This window comes from Dendrobates tinctorius, unplaced genomic scaffold (assembly GCF_039654945.1).
Source record: "Dendrobates tinctorius isolate UK_male_01 unplaced genomic scaffold, ASM3965494v1 ptg000039l, whole genome shotgun sequence".
NCBI classification, from domain to species: domain Eukaryota; kingdom Metazoa; phylum Chordata; class Amphibia; order Anura; family Dendrobatidae; genus Dendrobates; species Dendrobates tinctorius.
Window position 1 is genome coordinate 19425168 of NW_027361707.1, and position 20905 is coordinate 19446072.

The 20905-nt window shown below is 42.8% G+C and overlaps 1 protein-coding gene across 2 annotated transcripts in view; it reads left to right on the forward strand.

Annotated features, from left to right (window-relative positions):
• The window catches only part of TBC1D14 (TBC1 domain family member 14), a 91803-nt gene that overhangs the window by 9671 nt on the left and 61227 nt on the right, over nt 1-20905 (forward strand). For both annotated transcript variants that reach the window (XM_073574527.1, XM_073574528.1), the window contains exon 3: nt 9446-10160. In XM_073574527.1, coding sequence (XP_073430628.1) covers nt 9446-10160 — 715 coding nt within the window. The remainder of the gene's footprint in view (nt 1-9445; nt 10161-20905) is intronic.

Sequence of the window (20905 nt, forward strand, 5' to 3'; positions counted from 1 at the left end):
CGATCTGATTCCCAGCACCTGGCCCATGTGCCTGCATAGTAAAGCACCTGCAGTGATTTACACGCGTGAACATGTCGGAGCCTTGGTTGCTGGCGAGATCTTGGCTTTGCTTCCAGCCTCTTGGCTTTGACATTGGAGACTCTGGTCCCTTGCAGGCGTTTACTTTGGAGTCCTGCATGCAGCGCCGCCGTGTCTTTCTAGTGATGTTTTGTTTGCTTTATGCCTGGAAGGAGAGAAGTAACCCTTTTGTGCTGTATACATGTGCCACTAAGAAAACCCGTACAGGGCTGTGGAGTCGGTAAGCCAAACCTCCGACTCCTCAATCTCCACAGTCCTGTGTGCGATGTCCTTTTAAATCAAGGAAGGTGAATAAGGCTGGTTTCACATTTGCGCTTTTGTGCGCAGCGCATCGTGCGCACCCGTGCGCATGCCCACTGCGCACCTATGTTTAACATGACGTGCGCATGGTCTTGCGCACACTTGCGTTTTCGTGCGCATGCGTTTTTTTGTCTTTTGCGCCAGGCGCGATAGACGCAACATGTTGGATTTTTTGGTGCGCCCTGTCTCGGCAAAAAAACGCATGCGCACGCTTGCGCACGGAATGCGCAAAAACGACACATTGAAGTCTATGGTAACGCATGCGTGCGCATGGTCTTGCGCACGGTTGCGTTTTTTTGCGCATGCGTTTTTGAGTGAAACAAGTCTAGAATGTTCTCTAGACAATGGAAAAAATGTCACACCTAAAAACACATGTGCATAAAAAAACGCAAACGCATGCAAAAACGCATGTAAAACGCATGCAACGCTGCGTTTTTTGACGCATCAGCGTGCACATGACGTTAAAAAAAAACGCGCGTTTGTTTTGCGTTTTTCTTTGCGTTTTTTATGCGCCCGATGCGCTGCGCAAAAAAACGCTAATGTGAAACTAGCCTAAGGCTAACAATAAACATGTATACATCCACCACTGTATGTTGGGGCAACATTAACGACTTATGCAGACTATACAGAGTGAAGCCAGAGTGCACGTCCACCCCAACGCGCGTTTCGGTCCTGCCTTCGTCATGGGTCTGTTCGCCTTTCTGATTTATCTTTTTTTTTTTTTATCCAAAATCACGGAGCCAAGTCCAATATTGATCAGAGTGTCTGATCAAAATCAGCAATTAAAGTTTATGGGTCCTTGAACAAAATCTGACAGAATTCAGATACCCTCATCATGCTGTCAGTTTTTCAGTAACTGATCTTTAGGAAAAGGTGGAGAAACTTTTTTTTTTTTTTTTTTTTTGTGTGTGTGTGTGTGTGTGTGCAGCCTAAACCTTTTGACAGTAAACCGCTGCTTTAAATACACAGATTTTGTTACATTTTTGCACCAAATTTTTTTTTTTTTTTTTTTTTCGTGGCGAATACATACGTGACTTGTCTATAGTCCATGTTTAATAAAGTTACTTCTCGTCACCAAGTGTAACCTGTTTGCTGTGGTTTTTGCACTTTCTCACTGCTTTCAATAGGTAAACAACTCTGAAAGCAGTGACATGTTGCAGATTTTCAAAAACGCAGCAGTTTTCAAATTCATTGTAGGGAAAAAAAATTGTGTGTGTGAGATTTGTGGAATCTCATAGCTTTTGCTGGTGCTGGAAAACACAGCTGCTTATTTGCATAAAAATGTTGCTTTAGGGCTTGTTCAAGCAGAATTTTTCTTCCATTTTTTTTCCGTGTAGAAAAACGCATTTTACTGTAACTTATTTATTTTTTTTTCCCTTGCGTCTATTGACTTGCGGCGCTCTTGTTATACACGCAGCATGTTAATTCTTCTAGCGTTTTTTACTGCTGTTTTTTCATCGTCGAGTTCAAAATGGTTTCCACCAAAAAACGCCAGGATGAAGCGAAATAAAAAGTCGGATCTTATTTGTTATTTGCCTTATTTTTTTTATTTTTTTTTATCTTGTGATATTCGTTGATAGAGTGTGTGTGTGTGTGTGTGTGTGTGTGTGTGGTGGGTTTTTTTTTTTTTTCTCTCTCCTGCGCTATAGTCTTCAAAATGTGTACAAAATTCACGAACCACATATGCCAATCAAAAATGCTCTGTTTGGGAGAAAAAAAAGCATTAAAAAGTGCAAATTAAAGACCTAAATGAAAAACTCCAAAGAACTGTGCAATAGAGAATCTGTTCATAATTATCTGTGGGGGGTTTTGGGCCATAACCGGCATTTTTCAGGCTGGAAAAGAAAAAAGAAATGCATCAAAAATGCCAAGTGTGAGCCTTTCTCTGTTTGAGATGGAAGACCTTTGGAGCACAGTATCCAAAATATCGCATAGAGGTATAAGGCTATGTGCACACACTGCGGATTTTGCTGCGGATCTGCAGCGTTTCTGGCCCTGCGGGTCCGCAGCAGAATCTGCTGCATTGTACAGTACTATTTTACTCTATGTAAAATGGAAACCGCAGTGCACATGCTGCGGAATTTTCCGCACGGTTTTGCTGCGGTTTCAAATCCGCAGAAAGAATTGACATGTCACTTCTTTTCTGTGGATTCCGCTGCGGTTTACCATCTCCTCCATTGTAGAGGTGATAAACCGCAGCTTATTCCGCAGGTCTTTTGACCTGAAATTTTACCTGCGGATTTTACAAAATCCGCGGGGAGAAATCCGCAGCACCTAAAAACTACGTGTGCACATACCCTAAGGCATGGAATGAAGCTATAGAAAATTTTGCCTCTATTTTGAAGGGTTTTCTGGTTTTGACAACCTCCAATCCACATGTCCATTAGAGGTAATGGGCGTAGGACAGGACACCGCTATAGTTTTCTTCTTATTGCTAGAAAAATATTCAGGATTGAGAGTCTTCAGTAGTTGATACCTTTTAATGGCTAACTGAAAAGATGGTAACACATTGCAAGCTTTCGAGACTACTCAGGTCTCTTCATCAGGCTAGACTAATACGAAATCTGAAGTCACATATTTATGCACAATACAGCCTAGAAAAAATGCAATAGATAAGACAAGTGACGTGAAGCAGAACTATCAATATGGGAGAGGGAGAAACATAAATATAAACATTGGACCAGTTCATAGATAAGGAGTCTGGATGTTTTATGGTCCTCTGATTGGGGTCTAGTTCTGTGTTGCCCCGCAAGGTTTTAAAAGGAAATTCCTTAATTGATGTAAAAAGACATAAATCCATGCGACACATTCATTCCAGCACTGAGAGTGTCAAAGTTCGTCATAAATTTGTACTCCCAAACTCGTCTCTCTCTCTGAGATGTGAAGTTACCTTTCAATACCAGTAATTTCATATCCATGTTGCTGTGATCAGGGATACAGAAATGTTTTGCCACAGGTAGATCCATTCTTTTTTCTCTTATTGTGTGACGATGAGCATTCATCCTTGTTCTAAGCTTTTGCCCTGTCTCCCCCACATACAGACCCCCAGTTGGACATTTAGTACAAATAATTAAGTACACCACATTAGTTGTAATGCAGGTGAAAGTACCTGGGATCTTGTAGTCCTGATGTGAGTTGGGGATCTTTATCTTGTCCGTGGTCATTATAAATGGACAGGTTTTACATTTTTTTTTTTTTCTGGTTGCAAGGAAAGGTTCCTCCAGCTGTTGGAGAGGACAGGGAGCTTCTGACAATGATGCTTCTTAGATTTGGGGGCTGCCTAAAGCACAGCAGTGGGGGGGTCTGGAAAAATGGATTGTAATCGGGCATCTTTTTGTAGTAAAGGTTGTTATTTCTGTGCAGCTCCCCTTAGCATTTCCAGATTTGGGTTGTAGGTGACTACTAGAGGCACCCGGTTATTTTCTTCTTTAGCTTTGTAATGTAGCAGGTGATTCCTTGACAATCTGGTGGCTCTTGTAATTTGGTTTTCAATTGTTCTTGGATGGTAACCCTGATTCAAAAAGGTCTTTTTGAGGCGACCAAGGTGTTTGTCTCTATCCATGGGATTGGAACATATACGATTGTATCTGATGGCTTGGCTATAGATAATAGAGTTCTTTATGTGTTTTGGATGGAAACTGTCCCATTTAAGGTATGTTGGACGGTCGATTGGCTTCTGATACAGGGATGTCTCTATTTCATTGTTTTTTAGATTAATGATGGTGTCCAAAAAATTAATCTCGGTACTGGAGTAGTTGAGTGTTAAATTGATGGTGGGATGAAATTGATTAAACTGTTCGTGGAACGTCTTTAGCTGTTGCTCAGACTCTGTCCAGATGATTAAAATATCATCAATGAAGCGGTAGTAGGCCAGCTTCAACTACTGAGGACTCTCAATCCTGAATATTTTTCTATCTACTGGCTAACACGGTACAAAGATATACATCCTTCTTATTGCTAGGCACTTTTCTGTCATGCTGTGGAAACCGTGTCCTCTTGCATTATTACCTCTGGTCCCCTGTCTGGAGCTTTCTGCATTGCAACAATGGGAATCTTCACCTTTTGAGTAAAAATTTCCTGGAGCAAAAAATATCTCCTTAGAAGAGATTCTATTGAAAACTGCTTGTTAAAATGCACAGGAGGGAATTCCGAAGTCTCAATCACCGCTGCGGAGAAAGATGTGAGGAAACCCCTAACGGAAAGCCGAGGATTTGTCGTCTTTTAAAAGAATATTCATGGACATTGTTAAAAAAATCCTGCAGTCTTGATACATGACTAGCTCTGGATGGAAAAACACGGAACCTGCAACAAATAAGGCTATGTTCACATTTGTATGTGTGTGTGTGTGTGTGTGTGTGTGTGTATATATATATATATATATATATATATATATATATATATATATATATATATATATATATATATATATATATTTACTCATGCACATGATTTGTTTTTCTTTGCCTGACGGAATTTGAGCACTTTTTTTTTTTTTTTTTTTTTTTTTTTTAACATGTAATCCGCACCCAAAAAATGCTGTTAAAACAGCACAAAATGGGAATTTTGAACGCAGGATTTTTTTTATTGTGACGAGAGCAGGTTTTGGCTGCTGGAAAAAAAACATGCAGCGTGTGAGCATGACGTTTGGTCATGTTCACCCTGTGTTTTTCAAAGACTAAGAAAAACCAATAAAAGTTTTTCAAGCTGAAACATCTTCAGGAAAACTCATCTTGGTGTGGAGTATTTTTATTTTTTTTCCCCTAAAGAGTAATCCTTAGGCTTTGTTCACATGCATCATTTTTTTTTTTTTCCAGGCAAATAAGCAGCGTTTTTCAGTACTAGGAAAAGCTGAGATTTCATGAATCTCATGCATACACTTGTTTGTTTTTCTGACCGAATTTGAGAACTGTGGTATGTCAATTCTTTCAGCATTTGTGCGTAAATTTACTTTTACCCATGGCAAGCAATAACAAAGTGAAAAAAAACGCTGCAAAAAAAAAAAGCCAACACATTTTCTGCTGCGTTTTTTGTGAATTAATCCCAGTTTATTAAACATGTACTGTAGGCAAAGCGCACACATACCGTAATGAGCACCTAAAAAAAAAAAACACCAACTGCGTGCTGCAGAATCTTTTACTGCCAACAGTGCCGGTTTTGGCTGCAGAATAAAATTGCTGCATGTGAACATAGCCCTAAGTGGTTTTGTAGAGTCGGTGAATAGTTTTGACGGAGGCTTGGGGGCGACACCAGGTGCACTCTAGGTGCAGCTAAATATCCAAATGCACCTTCCCACCTACTTGTTTTCCATCTATCTTGTTTTCTTCTGTGGCCCTGTAAAGCCAGAATTGATCAAAGAAAGGAGGGGTTTGGAGAAAGATGGAAACCAAAAAGGTGTGCTTAAGGCTGTGTTCACACGTAGCGTTTTTTTCGCAGTTTTACCAAATCGCGTCAAAAACGCTTAAAAGAAACTTACCATTCATTTAAATGAATTCCGCAATTTTTGTGCAGATGTATGCAGTTTTTACCGCGAAAAACCTCTTCGCGGGACACGCAGCATGCTCATTTATTCGTGGAAAATTCCGCATTTTTATCTATTTTCTATGGGTCTGCAACTGCGCGGAAATAAACCGCAAAAAAACCCACACGTTTTTGCGCAAAAAACGCGCTGAAAAAAACGCGCGTTTTCTGGGAAGGATTCAGGATTTTCTGCAGAAATTTTCTGCATACGTGTGCACATATCCTAAATGTCCAGCCACACCAAGGGTGCATGGAACGCGCTTTAAGGGCTCATACCCATCGCCGTAAAAAAAAAAAATACAGTCCAGTATCTGCCCAGAAAAGTGGGACGAGTGTCATGCATTTTTCTTGCGAGTACAATGCAGTTTTTAGCGCCTAGCATCTGAGTTACATGCGAATGTGGTTTTTAACATGAGCTTTACATAGATAATTACTGTAATTTAAACATAGTTTTTTCAAAAGAAATATTCTTCTCGCTCTTAATATAGATATAAATATGTGACTGAGTATTTTGCCTGTGTATATTACTGTAAATGCATTTTAAAGAGAACCTGTCGCCTCGTTTTGCCGCTATAAGCTGCGGTCACTGCCTTTTGGGGCTGATCTACAGCATTCTAGAATGCTGTAAATAAGCCCTCGGTCTGACCTGAAAGAGAAGAAAAACAAGTTTTATTATACTCGCCCGGGGGTCTGTCCAGTCCAATGGTTGTCACAGGTCCCGGGTCCGGCGCCTCCCATCTTCATGCGAATGTCGTCATCCTGCTTGCTTGTGCCGCGCTCTTGCGCAGGCGTACTGATCTGCCTGGTTGAGGGCAGAGCAAAGTACCGCAGTGCGCAGGCGCTGGGCCTCTCTGACCTTTCCTCATCAGGGCAGATCAGTACGCCTGTGCAGGAGCGCGGCACGAAGTAGGCAAGATGACGACATCGCAAGAAGATGGGAGGCGCCGGACCCGCGACATCAATTGGACCGGACCCCCCCCCCGGGTGAGTATAAGGGCATATGTGCACATGCTGTGGATTCTGCTGCAGATTTGCAGCGGATTTGGCCCTGCGGATCCGCAGCAGTTTCTGCTGTGTTGTACAGTACCATTAAAATCAATGAAAAACAAAAAACGCCGTGCACATGCTGTGGATTTTTCCGCTCGGATTTGCTGCAGTTTCTAATCCGCAGCATGTCAATTCTTTGTGCGGAATCCGCAGAGGTTTGACACCTGCTCCATTATACAGGTGTCAAACCGCAGGGCAGAACCTCAGGCTAATCCGCAGGTCTTTTGACCTGTGGATTTTGCAATATCCGCGTGGAAAAGTCCGCAACCTAATCCATAGCATGTGCACTCACCCTAATAAAACTTGTTTTTCTTCTCTCTCAGGTCGGACCGAGGGCTTGTCTACAGCATTATAGAATGCTGTAGATAAGCCCCAAAAGGCAGTGGCCGCATCTTATAGCGGCAAAACGAAGTGACAGGTTCACTTTAATTTATTTTCTAAAAAAAAAAAAATTAAAAAAAAAATACAGCTGGGGGATTAATAACCTAGGAAAGGAGCCATTGATATTGGCCCTGTCCTAAACTAAAAACATCCGCTCATATCCGTCCCAGAGATGCGCCAAATCTGGGACTGTGCGCTCTTCCCACTTGCCCTGGTGCAGTGGCAAGTGGGGTAATAGTATTGGGAATGATGTCAACTTTGTATTGTCAGGTGACATCAAGCCCAGGATTTGGTAATGGAGAGACGGACCCAATACTAACCCCATAGTCAAATTGTGAATAAAAACACTCAAAATAAAGTCCTTTTATTTGAATAAATGACATACTCCTTTTATTGACTCTAAATGAACCAAAAACACTTAGGGTACGTGCACACGTTGCGGATTGGGGTGCGGATTTGGCTGTGCGGATTTTGTAAAATCCGCAGGTAAATCTGCTGGTCAAAAGACCTGCAATCCTGTGTTTTTTCATCTCCCCAATGGAGAAGATGGCAAACCGCAGCGGAATCCTCAGAAAGAATTGACATGTCAATTCTTTCTGCGGTTTAGAAACCGCAGGAAAGCCGCGTGGAAAAATCCGCACCGTCTCCACTGCGGTTTTTAATATCCATAGGATATTATGGTACTGTACACCGCAGCAAAAACTGCTGCGAATCCGCTGCGGAACCGCAGCAGAATCTGCAGCGTGTGTACACACCCTTATACTCGCCTTACACGAAGCCAATATCTCCTGTAAAAGAATTAAAATAAACAACCATAATGGTCTCTTACTGCTAAGTTCATAATCCAATTGTCCCGCTATGCATTTAGCTTTGCTCCGTTTAGATATCAGGCTGCATGTTTGCATAATGTGACTATACAGCCTTCCATCCATCAGAGACGCTGGACTGCTCGTGAGTGTTCAGTGCCTCGTAGTGATGTGCTAAAGTTGAGCGGAGCTTAAATCCAATAAACTCGTTTCACCTTACTGACATCACCACGAGTGTGATAAAGTTCTCACGCTCGTAATGCCGTCTGATTCAATAACGGAATCTGTGTCACATTTGTTCAAATAAAGGACTTTATTCTGGGTGTTTATTTTTTTCACAATTTGACTATGGGGTTAGTAGTGTGGCATCTTATAGATGCCTCTCCATTACTAACCTCTGGGCTTGATGTCACTTGACAATACAAAGGTGACATCAACCCCAATTCATCCATCCCACTAGCCCCTGCACCAGGGCAAGTGGGACGGGCAAGGCTAAGTGTCAGATCGGCGCATCCTATGGATGCTCCTTTTCTGGGGCGGCTTAGAGCTGATGTTATTAGTCTGGAATGGGGCCAATATCCATGGCCCCTTTCTAGGCTGTCCGTATCAGCCCACAGCTGTCTCCCTAGCCTTTGCTGGTTTTTAGTTATAGGGGTACCCAATGTGTTTTTTTTGTTGTGGGGGGGGGGGTTAAATCCATTAAAGGCTAAGCATACAGCTGTGAGCTGATATTTATAACCTGGGAAGCTCCATTTGTGTATTACCCCCTTCCCAGGTTATGAACATCTGCCCCCAGCTGGTCGCTTTCCCTCTGCTGGTTAATAAAATGTCGGGGGATCCCATTGCATTTTTTTCAGAAAATAATTTTATTCAGTAATAATATACATGTACAGTAACAGTAAGCTGTGCAAGCACTATGCTAACAGCATCACTGACATCTTCAGATCTACTCTATACTGTCGGGTCACTGTGATTTTTTTTTTTTTTTTTTTTTTTTTTTTTTTTTACAGTATTCGGCAGTTGAAATATCGGGTTTTCAAGGACGTGTGAAAAAATCAGACTGCACTTGCATGGCCAGAGTACAATCTGATTTTTTTTTTTTTTTTTTTTTATTGCACTCTTCCATTTTTCTCGCAGATGATTATGAGCCCTTATTCTACTCATACATCAGGGATCTAAGCAATTTCTGCTCTGTCTTGAAGGAAAATAAGCGTCCATATTTATAAGGTGCACATACATGTGAATATACACTCCCAACCCCCCCCCCCTCAAAAAAAAAAAAGCAATTTCTAATTGTTTTTTATATTCCATTTTAGTTTCCCCTTGGTCGAATATGAATCAAGACTTGCCATCTGACATCAAGAACCTTGGGTTTATCGAGGTCCATGACATTACTGTTGACAGCGATATTCAACCTCTTGGCAATTGGAATCGAAAGGCTTCTCAGTCTCACGTTCTCCCAGAGTTCAACCATGGCCATTTTGTCTCAATGGGGGAAAGCAACAGCGTCACTTCAGTGGACTCTGGCATCCCGACCCTCGAGATCGCCAACCCAGAACCCGTCCATTGTACCGTGAGATCAAACTGTTTGAATGGAGCCGCTGGGGACGAAAGAGTGTTTCAAAGCTCCAAAAGTGTACCCAGTGGTGGTACCCCATCTCTGAGGAACTCTGAAAGTGATCACGTCATATGGAAGTCCTCCACCTTCCCTAGATCTGGCTACGACACAGCCAAGCTCTACAGCCCTACTTCTCTGAACAGAAGTGATGACATCTCTGACTGCAGTGTTTCCAGCCTCAGCACCGACTTCTCCACCACTTTATCGGTGAGCAACGAGGACATTGTGGACTTCTTGGTGACCAGCAACTCAAGTGCAATTGTTAACTTGGAAAATGATGACACGCATTTTTCAGATGTTACTTTGAACTCTGCAAAAGACAATGCAGATGCGACTCTTAAGGGCTGCATGCCGGACGGGGATGTCGATAATAAAATAAGAATATTGGGACCGATCAGTAACTTCTTCAACAGGTAAAAAGTTTCCTTATTTCCAGGATCATAAAAACATGGCTGCTTTCTTCCAGCACTTCACTGACCGCAGGTTGTGAGATATTACAGCTCCGCTTCATTCTCTCCTTTTTTTTCATAAAGCAGCCATATTTTTCTAACTTTATTATTTCTTTATTTAATGTTTGGACACCCTACATCATCCTTGTTGGTGTATATGGAGATAGTAGAGAAGTCTTCTGATGTGGACCACCATTTCTTCTTTTTTTTTTTTTTTTTTTTTGCCTGCAAGAACCCTTTTTTCAAAGGGTTATTCGAGCCCTCCAGAGCAGTTATGATGGGCATGGGACACACATGGTGGGCAGGTATTGTGCGTGTCTCCGGTTCATTAGAATTGGACATCCCTGCCTGTCCTGCATGCATCTCGGCAGATGTGTGGGGTTTTAATGTCAATGGCACAGCTCGCTTTCCCTGTGGAAGTGAACGGCTTTGGAGAGTGCCGGGTAACCTCTTTTAAGCAGGTGCTTGATGAAAGACTTCATGCAATGCAGATCGTCACTCCCTGAGTTAACCATTGGTCATTGGGACCCCAACGGCCAGGTCTCCACCCATGAGTGGATATGATGGGCATCTGTCTGCTGTTCTATCTTTCACATTCTAGCGTTATTATAGCGGTTCGCCACTATAAACGTCCGTGCTGCTTTAGTAGAACTGCATTTCTGAGTCTGGAATGTCCTTGGGACTCATTGGTTTGATTAGTTGGCGCAGTACCCAGTTCTGAATCCCATGTGAGCCCTTCAGAGCGTCGTGAAATGCGTTGTGTACACACACAGCTTTTTTGCAGCAATGGAATATTATGCCTCTGCTCCAGTATTTCTAGAATGTAAGGTTATTATATTTTATATTGGTCCTGATGAGGTTGGTTATGTAAACTGAGGAAATTAGATATTGTTCCCTGCAGGGGACAGACACTTCAGAGCGCCCTCCTTGTACAGCTCTGCATTCCGTATGTTACTATAGAAAGAAAGGTGTATATACTGTGTGGTGTAGAATCCATTCGCCGCCCGCACCAACTATTGGGGTGAGGGTGAGACAGTGCCCGCCCTGACAGTTGGGACTCTGGGTGGGGTGGTGGGGGACGGCTTAATACTAGAGTTAGGTGTTTTTTCTTTGATGTCTAGACCTAGGGGAGTATCGCCATGGTCTGCGATAGCGGATGCTTTTATCCTCTTATGATGATGCAGATGTCTACTACAGTCATGGCCAAAAGTTTTGAGAATGACACAAATATTAATTTTTACAAAGTTTACTGCTTCATTTTTTCTAATGGCAATTTGCATATACTCCAGAATGTTATAAAGAGTGATCAGCTTAACAGCAATTACTTGCAAAGTCAATATTTGCCTAGAAAATTAACTTTATCCCCCAAAACACATTTCAACATCATTGCAGCCCTGCCTTAAAAGGACCAGCTAACATTGTTTCAGTGATTGATCTCCAGCCCTGTCCTCATCAACACCCACACCTGTGTTAATGGAGCAATCTGTCATGATTAAGTAAGAATGACACCACTGGACACTTTAAAAGGAGGCTGGTGCTTGGCATCATTGTTTCTCTTCTGTTAACCATGGTTATCTCTAAAGAAACGTGCAGTCATCATTGCACTGCACAAAAATGGCCTAACAGGGAAGAGTATCGCAGCTAGAAAGATTGCACCTCAGTCAACAATCTATCGCATCATCAAGAACTTCAAGGAGAGAGGTTCCCTTGTTGCCAAAAAGGCTCCAGGGCGCCCAAGAAAGGCCAGGACCGTCTCTTAAGTGTTTCAGCTGCGGGATCGGGCTACCAGCAGTGCAGAGCTTGCTCAGGAATGGCAGCAGGCAGGTGTGAGTGCATCTGCATGCACTGTGAGGCGGAGATTCTTGGAGCAAGGCCTGGTCTCAAGGAGGGCAGCAAAGAAGCCACTTCTCTCCAGAAAAAACATCAAGGACAGACTGATATTCTGCAAGAGGTACAGGGAGTGGACTGCTGAGGACTGGGGTAAAGTCATTTTCTCTGATGAATCCCCTTTTCGATTGTTTGGGACTTCTGGAAAACGGCTTATTTGGAGAAGACCAGGTGAGCGCTACCACCAGTCTTGTCTCATGCCAACTGTCAAGCATCCTGAAACCATTCATGTGTGGGGTGGCTTCTCAGCCAAGGGAATGGGCTCTCTCTCAGTCTTGCCTAAAAACACAGCCATGAATAAAGAATGGTACCAGAATGTCCTCCAAGAGCAACTTCTCCCAACCGTCCAAGATCAGTTTGGCGATCAACAATGCCTTTTTCAACATGATCGAGCACCTTGCCATAAAGCAAAGGTGATAACTAAATGGCTCAGTGAACAAAACATAGAGATTTTGGGACCATGGCCTGGAAACTCCCCAGATCTTAATCCCATTGAGAACTTGTGGTCAATCATCAAGAGACGAGTGGACAAACAAAAACCTTCAAATTCAGACAAAATAAAAGCATTGATTTTGCAAGAATGGACTGCTATCAGTCAGGATTTGATCCAGAAGTTGATTGAGAGCATGCCAGGGAGAATTGCTGAGGTCCTGAAGAAGGGTCAACACTGCAAATATTGACTTGCTGCATTAACTCATTCTAACTGTCGATATAACCTTTTGTTACTCATAATATGATTACAATTATATTTCTGTATGTGATAAAAACATCTGACAAACACACATAAAAACCAGAGGCCAGCAGATCATGTGAAAATATAATATTTGTGTCATTCTCAAAACTTTTGGCCATGACTGTACTGATGAGTCCTCATTGAGGCAGTGTGTCTATTAGCCCTTCTTAGACCTGGAGACCAAAATAAATGCTTTCATTATTGCCCATACAACTGGAGCACACACAGTGAGCCATGGAAGGTCCCTGGAATTTTTATTTTGGTAGTAAATTGCTAGCGAGACAACGTCAAAAGCTTAAGGCTACATTAATGTCGGCTCAAGCTACCGACTTCAACGGAATCTGACAAACATCCAATATCTATGGGATTGTCCTTAGATAGAGAGATTATTTTTTTTCCCTCTCTTCTCAATGTCTGGTAGAAGGATGTGGTTGGCAAATGTCAACATGCCCAATTTTTTATTTTTTCCCTTGGGGGGAATGTGAGCTACAGCGGTGCTTGCTCAACTCTGTCCCTTATTAGTCCCAATATTCTGGGCCCTAAAAACAACTGACAGGAGGTGACCGAGTTTTACTGCACATTACCGATACTTCTAGCCAATGTGGGTGATAAAGCTGCTTCATTTTATTGCATTTTGGTCTATACAGGGGAAACACCTTTTTATTTTTTTATATGCATTGATTGCTAAATCTGCATTACATTTTCCATTCAGAAGTCTAGGAGAGCGGGGTGATTATCACGATTGATGATTTTTCTGGCTGCAGTTTTTAAAGTAGAGCAAAAGTCTCATGGTGCAGTTCTGAGCTCAGCGAGTTCACTGTGAGAAATTCTCATGGTGAACTCACTGAGCTCAGCTCTGCACCGTGAGACTTTTTTTTCCTCATGGTGCTAGCAGTGATCTAATTGAGATCGTGCTGATGAGAAAATGTCGCACTGAAGGATTACTTGGGACACTACAGATTTTTTTTTTTTTTTTTTCAACTTCGGACAGGTGAGGAATATTGTTTTTCTATTTTTGTTTAGTTACAGGGGACATTGGCTTCAGGGGATTGGGTATTAAGGTGAGTATAATGTGTTTTTGTTTTTTAAAACTTTCCTCTTAATTTTTACAACTCTCAACATTGTCCCCTGATCGCAGGCAGGGCAGGGGACAATGATGTGACCTGTCTTCAGCACGCAGCACCTAATAACAGCGCGAATTGTGCCGGATTTACTCAAACGCCGGTACATGTGGTACTGATGCGGTACCCTGCTACCGCACGTATGAAACACGTGGACACTAATATCTCTGGTACTGGAAATATCAGGACATGTGAAAGAGCCCCAAGCCGCTTGTCTGAGCTGTCAGTCATTCAGGAGCGCACTGTGCCCCGGCAAGCAGGAATTCTGAGGCACATGAGTGGCGCACACCTGAAGAATGATGATGACCCTTTAATAACGAAAGCCCATGGCTGCCATGTTAATGACATCTCTGCCCCATGGTCACAGGGGCCAGTAGGGTTAAACTGCAGCGCTATTCACTACAGCAGGTGCCATCTGTACTACACAACTGTCATCTGCTGTGTACCTCTCATGCCAAATAGGGGCTAACTGCCAGACGGCTTAATTTGTACATCTCTAGAAATGGAGAGATTAATCGGTGCAGGGCCGGACAATTATAGGGACCAACAGAATCTTCGTAGGTAAGACCCTAAACTCCTATAGCGAGTGTAATGTCGGACCTCCCAGGCCTAATCCTGCCTGCCGTGTATCGGCCGTGCTGTTTGTCATCGGAGACCCCGTAATGCCTTTCCACTCAGGCCCCAAATGTCTGCTGCTGCCGTCGTCTTCCACCTGGTTCATTTTGCCCTGAATAAACCTATAAATTATTAATGCCTCTAAAACCTGATCCGTTGCATTAATCTTAGGTCACGACGGTGGCCATTGTAATCTGCTGGTCATGTCTATAAACTATTCATTAGAGGGGCCGCTATCTTGTTACTGAACTTCTCTTCTTTTTTTTTTTTTTTTTTCTTTTTCTTGTGTTTTATTTCTTGTTGTATATAATCTACATGGAAATGAAAAGCTTTTCATGTTGCGGTTATGTCGCGCTTCTCGTCCTTACCTTTGTTTGATATCGGTGAATGAGAGCGCTCCTCAGCTGCGCACATACCGTCCTTCTTTTAGCCGAGAAGTGGATCCACTTCTCTGAAAGGCTCGCCATATACAGGTTCGCTGCCTCTGAATTTTCTCGTCCACTGAAGGCAATTTATCTTGGGAATGGTAAGGAATGGAAACGCAGAGCGTGTGGATCCAGGAAGAAGGTTTGCTCCCCCACCACCACCCTCATTATTTTATTATGCAAACTGGGGCAAGTGAAAAGGGGGTATTCTAGGCGTGAATAACCCCTTCCGTTTATAGTGTCGCTACCTACCCCCTTCTATTACCGCTACCGTTATATTGTCCATACTTAACCATATCCGATCCAACGTCTCACCTTGTCCGACATGGATTCTCCTGTTCCGCTCCAGTTGTTCTGATTAGCACTGGCTTCAGGTTGTACTGTTTCTTGGCAGGCCATGTGTTTTGAATAATGTGAAAAATATTAAATTGGAAAGGGTTAACTAGTTGTCGCTGGACATCCCTTTTATTACCTTTTTTTTTTTAGGGGATAACTTGACGATCGGTGGGTGTTTCACTACGGCGAGGGCCTGCACCGATCTACAGAATGGGGAACTTTTTATTCCTGTTACAAAATGGAGCAGCACGTGGGATGCTTGACTCCGATCCATTCATTCTTTGAGGTTGCCTTTAAAAAGCTGAGTGTAGCCCCATAGGGTGTGAATGGGAGGGGCGCCCTACCAGGTTTGAAATTGCCTTCAAGTTCATCTGTGTTTTCAGGAAACCTTGCAGCAGAATATCTGTCTAGCTCTATCTCCTCCCCCTTCCCTTCTCCATAGAACTTTAAAAGCACCAACAGTCTTCTCCGATCTCAATAATGTGAAAATCTCTCTTCACTAAAAACTGATTTTATCCATAAATTGACAGTGAAAGTTCAGTCCAGGAGGAGAAAGAAGCAGATTTCTCTGAGATGTATGGTGCTCACGAAAAGTTAGCGATATTTGGCTTTAGGGTGAAATCCTAAAATGCCCTCTAACCTCTACAGGTGAACTCAGTGTGACTGTCTCCTAATCTTTTGAATGCACATGTCCAACTGTTCAATGCTTCAGTAATTTTTGCACAAATTGTTCTATTAACAAGGAGCTTAATGGTAAAAGTCCCAACAGGTGTTTGATCCATTAATCGCCCAATAAATTTCGGTGTTCAATTATAATTGGTATTAACCAGTCCTCCTCAGCATGTTAACATTTTGACATTGTGAGATGAAGACGCCTAACGATTGATCACCAGTAAGTCGCCATTGTGAGGCATTAAAGGGAATCTGTCACCTGAATTTGGCGGGCTATTTAAATGACTTCTGTCCGGTCCGATGGGCGGGGTTTCTTCTTTCTTCTCCACCCCATCCGTGGCCCCGTCCGCGCTTTTCTCCGGTATTCTTCTCCATCGTTCGCGTGTGCGCAAAGCTATCTTGCTTCGCGCATGCGCAGTATGCTTTGCCCAACTGCGGGCAAAACCAAAAATCATTATTGCGCATGCGCTGGTACACTATGTCCCGGAAGTATTTCGCTGTGTTCCGGGACATAGTGACCGGGGCATGCGCAGAATCGATTATCGGCTTTGCCCGTAGTCGGGCAAAGCATACTGCGCGAAGCAAGATAGCTTTGCGAACGATGGAGACGAATACTGGAGAAGAGCGCGGACGGGGGCCACGGATGGTGTGGAGAAGAAAGAAACCCCGCCCATCGGACCGGACAGAAGTCATTTAAATAGCCTGCCAAATTCAGGTGACAGATTCCCTTTAAGCAGGATGTTCTCAGATGGAAGAGGACACTGAGCTTAGAGGATCAGAGTCATCAGCAGGGTGTAACAGAGAAGACTTGGAAGAGTCACAGGAAGGTAGTGAGGAGGATGCCGTTTGGCCACATCCCACTCTGATGACCTCTTCATTATGGACAATGCCTGATGATGAATGCCACACAACTCCAGGCACATGTAAGGGAGGTAATAGGCACCCAAGTGTCACATCACACCATTTGAAACCATTTACATAATCGTCGTCGCGTTCTAGATGACCTGCAACGGTACGTGACCACACTACCAGGCCAGGGACATCAACGCTGGACGAGGGAACAGTGGGCCTCGGTGCTGTTCATGCTGAGCAGAAACGATGGCCACCAACATTGGAAGCATCAGCCACCGCTGTCACCAGATGAGCCTTTGGTGGTGGTACAGTGTGAGCAGGTGGACCTAGTCAATACAGAACTGCCCTACACTTTGGGCCAAGCCTCCACTAGTAGAATAACATCATTAATAAATTGATTGAGCTCATAAAATCACCATTGCAGCTTCTACTTAAACACTCTACTTCCAAGATAAAATATCAGTGTAGCTTTTTACGTTTTCCATAAACTTCACTTGAAAGTCAAATATCCCTAACTTTTTGTGAGTAGTGTATTAAGTTTATTTTCATCTGTACTATTGATTTATTAAATATTGGCACTTTTTTTTTTTTATAGGAGCAGAGGCAGTACAAATGCTCATGATTTTGACAGTAGTGGATCTTGCTAGTCACATACTGTATGGCTTGACTCTCTAGAAGTCCTATCCTTCACTGTCCACTAGAGTGCGCCAGTTCATCTGATAAAGCCTAATGTTCCATAGTGCAAAAAGCAAGGATTCCCAAGATCCCAGGATTGTATGGTCATTAACCCCTTGCCTCCCTATGCATTTTTCCCTTTGTTTTCCAAGAGCCGTAACTTTTTTTTTTTATATAATTGCACATCAGGTATCTTCCTTGCATTTTTTTTTTAATTTTATTTTTTCTTTAGTATTGACATTAGTGTGCACACCGGATAATTGGCAACCTTTTGGGCACGCAGGGCTTTTGGCGAGTAAATGGTAAAAAAAAAAAAAAAGAAAAGAAAAATTATTTTACTCACTTATATAGCGCCATTAATTCCACAGACATTATCGCTGTCACCATTGGGGCTCACAATCTAAATTCCCTATCAGTAGGTCTTTGGAATGTGGGAGGAAACTGGAGAACCCGGAGGAAACCCACGCAGACACTGGGAGAACAGACAAACTCCTTGCAGATGTTGTCCTTGGTGGGATTTGGACACAGGACCCCAGCACCATTGTTGCATTGTTGTTTTTTTTACCATTGTTGTGTGTGTTTTTTTTTTTTTTTTGTTTTTTTTTCTTCACAATATTCATTGTGTGGTAAAAATGACCTGGAAACATGATTCTCTACGTCTGCAATCATGACTATACCAAACCTGCTTAGTTTAGGCAAGCTGTTTTTACATTTTTTTTTTTTTTTTCTTATTTAAATTATTTTTGTTGCCGTATTTTAAGGCACGAAATGTTTTTATCTTTTGTCATTAAAGCTTCTCTTTGTACTGTAGTAAGCTGACTGTTTTGATCACTTTTCTTGTTTTGTTTTTTATTAGGGAGTAGTGTTTAAAAAAAAAAAAAAAAAATTCTGACTTGAATTTTATTTATTTTTTTTTTTTAACAATTCCTTTTTATTTTCCTAAATCAAAACTGTAACAAAAATCAACACCATCACATTCCCATACAAATGAACAACCGTCAGAACATCCCACAAACCCCACCCTACTCTTCACCATGGCACCACCTTGCCTACATGAGATCACAGAATTCAAGAGGTTTTAAACCTTTAATTTTCCCCAACGTTCCCTGCAGGTCATTCATCAAATACCAATCCGCATGCAAGAACGGAGTCATTATCCGTCTTGAATCCTCTCGGGAGCACTTCCGTTCCATAAATCTCCACTTATTGAAGAACTTCTGTTGGTTTTGTTTGATCTCTTTCAGCTTCCAATTTTCCTAGATTCAACAACTCCTAGTCGAAATCTCCGCTGTAAACCAGCGCCTTAGTATACATTTCTTTGCTAGGATTGCTATATTTTGTAGGAGTGACCACTATCCTCCCCCCGATATCCCCCTCCACCACATAATGAAAGATCCAAGGAATCAGATCCGGTTCCCAGTCTTCTCCCCCAATCCCTAGGCTAAAGCGACATACTGATTTCTAAAACCTTTTGTATGACACTGCATCCCCACAAACCATGAAACATATCTGTGCGACCTGTCCCACATTTCGGGCATTTCTGGAGGGTGCCCGAACTGAGTGTTGTGGAACATTGAAACCATATATAGCCCTATGTATAATTCTGAACTGGGTGTCCCTCCAATTCTCATTAATAATATTCTTTGTTAACAAACCCCAGCCCTGTATAATCTTGTCCGTAACATCGGCATCCCTCATCTGTCTTGCCCAAGCTTTTAGACATATCTGTTTTCCTGCTGGAGTTGGCCATGATCTCAAGATCCCATAAATCTTTGACACCTTTAAACTGGGGAGGTCGCACTCCATTAAATCATCAAATTCATTCTTACACAGCTCTTTGGAAACGTCCTGCAGGTCTCGCATAATGTTTAGTTGTTAGTATTGCAAACTCTAAAATTTATTAAGGTCAAACTTCTCTACCACCCCTACCTCATTCATCCATCTCCTTTCTTTCTCGGAACACCCTTCTCTTGCCATGCTGTTTTCCCTGCCTGGTTGGAAGTTTGGGTGAGCCCAGGGATTAGGATATTTGGATACCTTCCACGGTAGTCCCAGCTTTTTCTGTATCGCCTTCCAGGACACTGTTGTATCCCTACACACCATCGAGTTCCGAATAGCCGGGCTCAGCAAGATAAGGAGGGAATGCAACACTGAAGCTAGGTCCCAAGGTCTGCAGAACTCGCTATCCAAACTAACATCCAAATGTCGGCTAGTCTCGCGCAACCAATCAGCCACGTGTCTAGCTAAACAAGAAAGATTTTACCCCCTGACATTAGGACAGCTGATCGCTCCCCCTTCCATAGAGGACAGGAGTGCGTTCAACTTTATCCTAGGTATTTCTCCCCCAAAGAAACTTTGTAAAAGCACTATTGAACCTGGAAATATCGCCACACTTGAGCAGCAGGGTATCGTCTGGAGGGGATACAACAGCCTCGGGAAAACTCATCATTTTTATCAAGTGGCCTCTCGCCAGCAGCGACAATGGCAGACCACTCCAGCCTTGTGATTCAAATTTTGAGATAAGTGGGTGATGGTTCAAGGCAAAGACTGAGTCTGTCGTGTGGCCCAGATAAATACCCATCTTGCTTTTGGAATCCCTGATACCTCAGTGTTGGTTATATTTTATTGTCCGATCGCCTCCCTTCAGGAACAACAGCTCCCGTTTTTTCTTGAGCCTGAAACTCAAACTCCCAGAACCTTTCTGAGATTCAGTGTCTGAGCTTGGTCCTTATATGAATTATGCATAAATAACCCGATATCATCCGCAAACAACGCCGACCTCATCATTTTGGCCCCTATTTTAATCCCTTCGTGACTATCTCCACTATTGAGTATTCGCGACAGTGGTTCAATGGCCATATTAAGTAGCAGAGACAACAGCGGGCACGCCTGCCATGTAACCTTCCTCAAAGGGAATGTATCTGATAAAATTCCGGGGGTACACACCCTCAAGCTTATGGCTGTGTGCACATGCTGCGGAATCTGCTGTGGATTGATCCGCGCGGATTTTCAAAATCCGCAGATAAATACGCAGGTCATAAGACCTGTGGTTTATCTACGGATTATCCTGCGGTTTTGCCTTGCAGTTTTACCATCTCCACAATGGAGGAGATGGTAAAACGCTGCGGAATCTGCAGAAAGAATTGACATGTCAATTCTTTCTGTGGTTTAGAAACCGCAGGAAATCTGCACTGAAAATTCTGCACTGCGGTTTCCATTTCCCATAGGGAATAATGGTACTGTACACCGCGGCAGGAACTCCTGCGGATCCGCTGCGGAACCGCAGCAGAAACTGCACTGTGTGTGCACACACCGTGAGGGTTCGAGTAGAGCATCTGAATTTTATATTTTAATAGACCCAACTTTTTTTTGCACTGGCAACTATTTAAATGT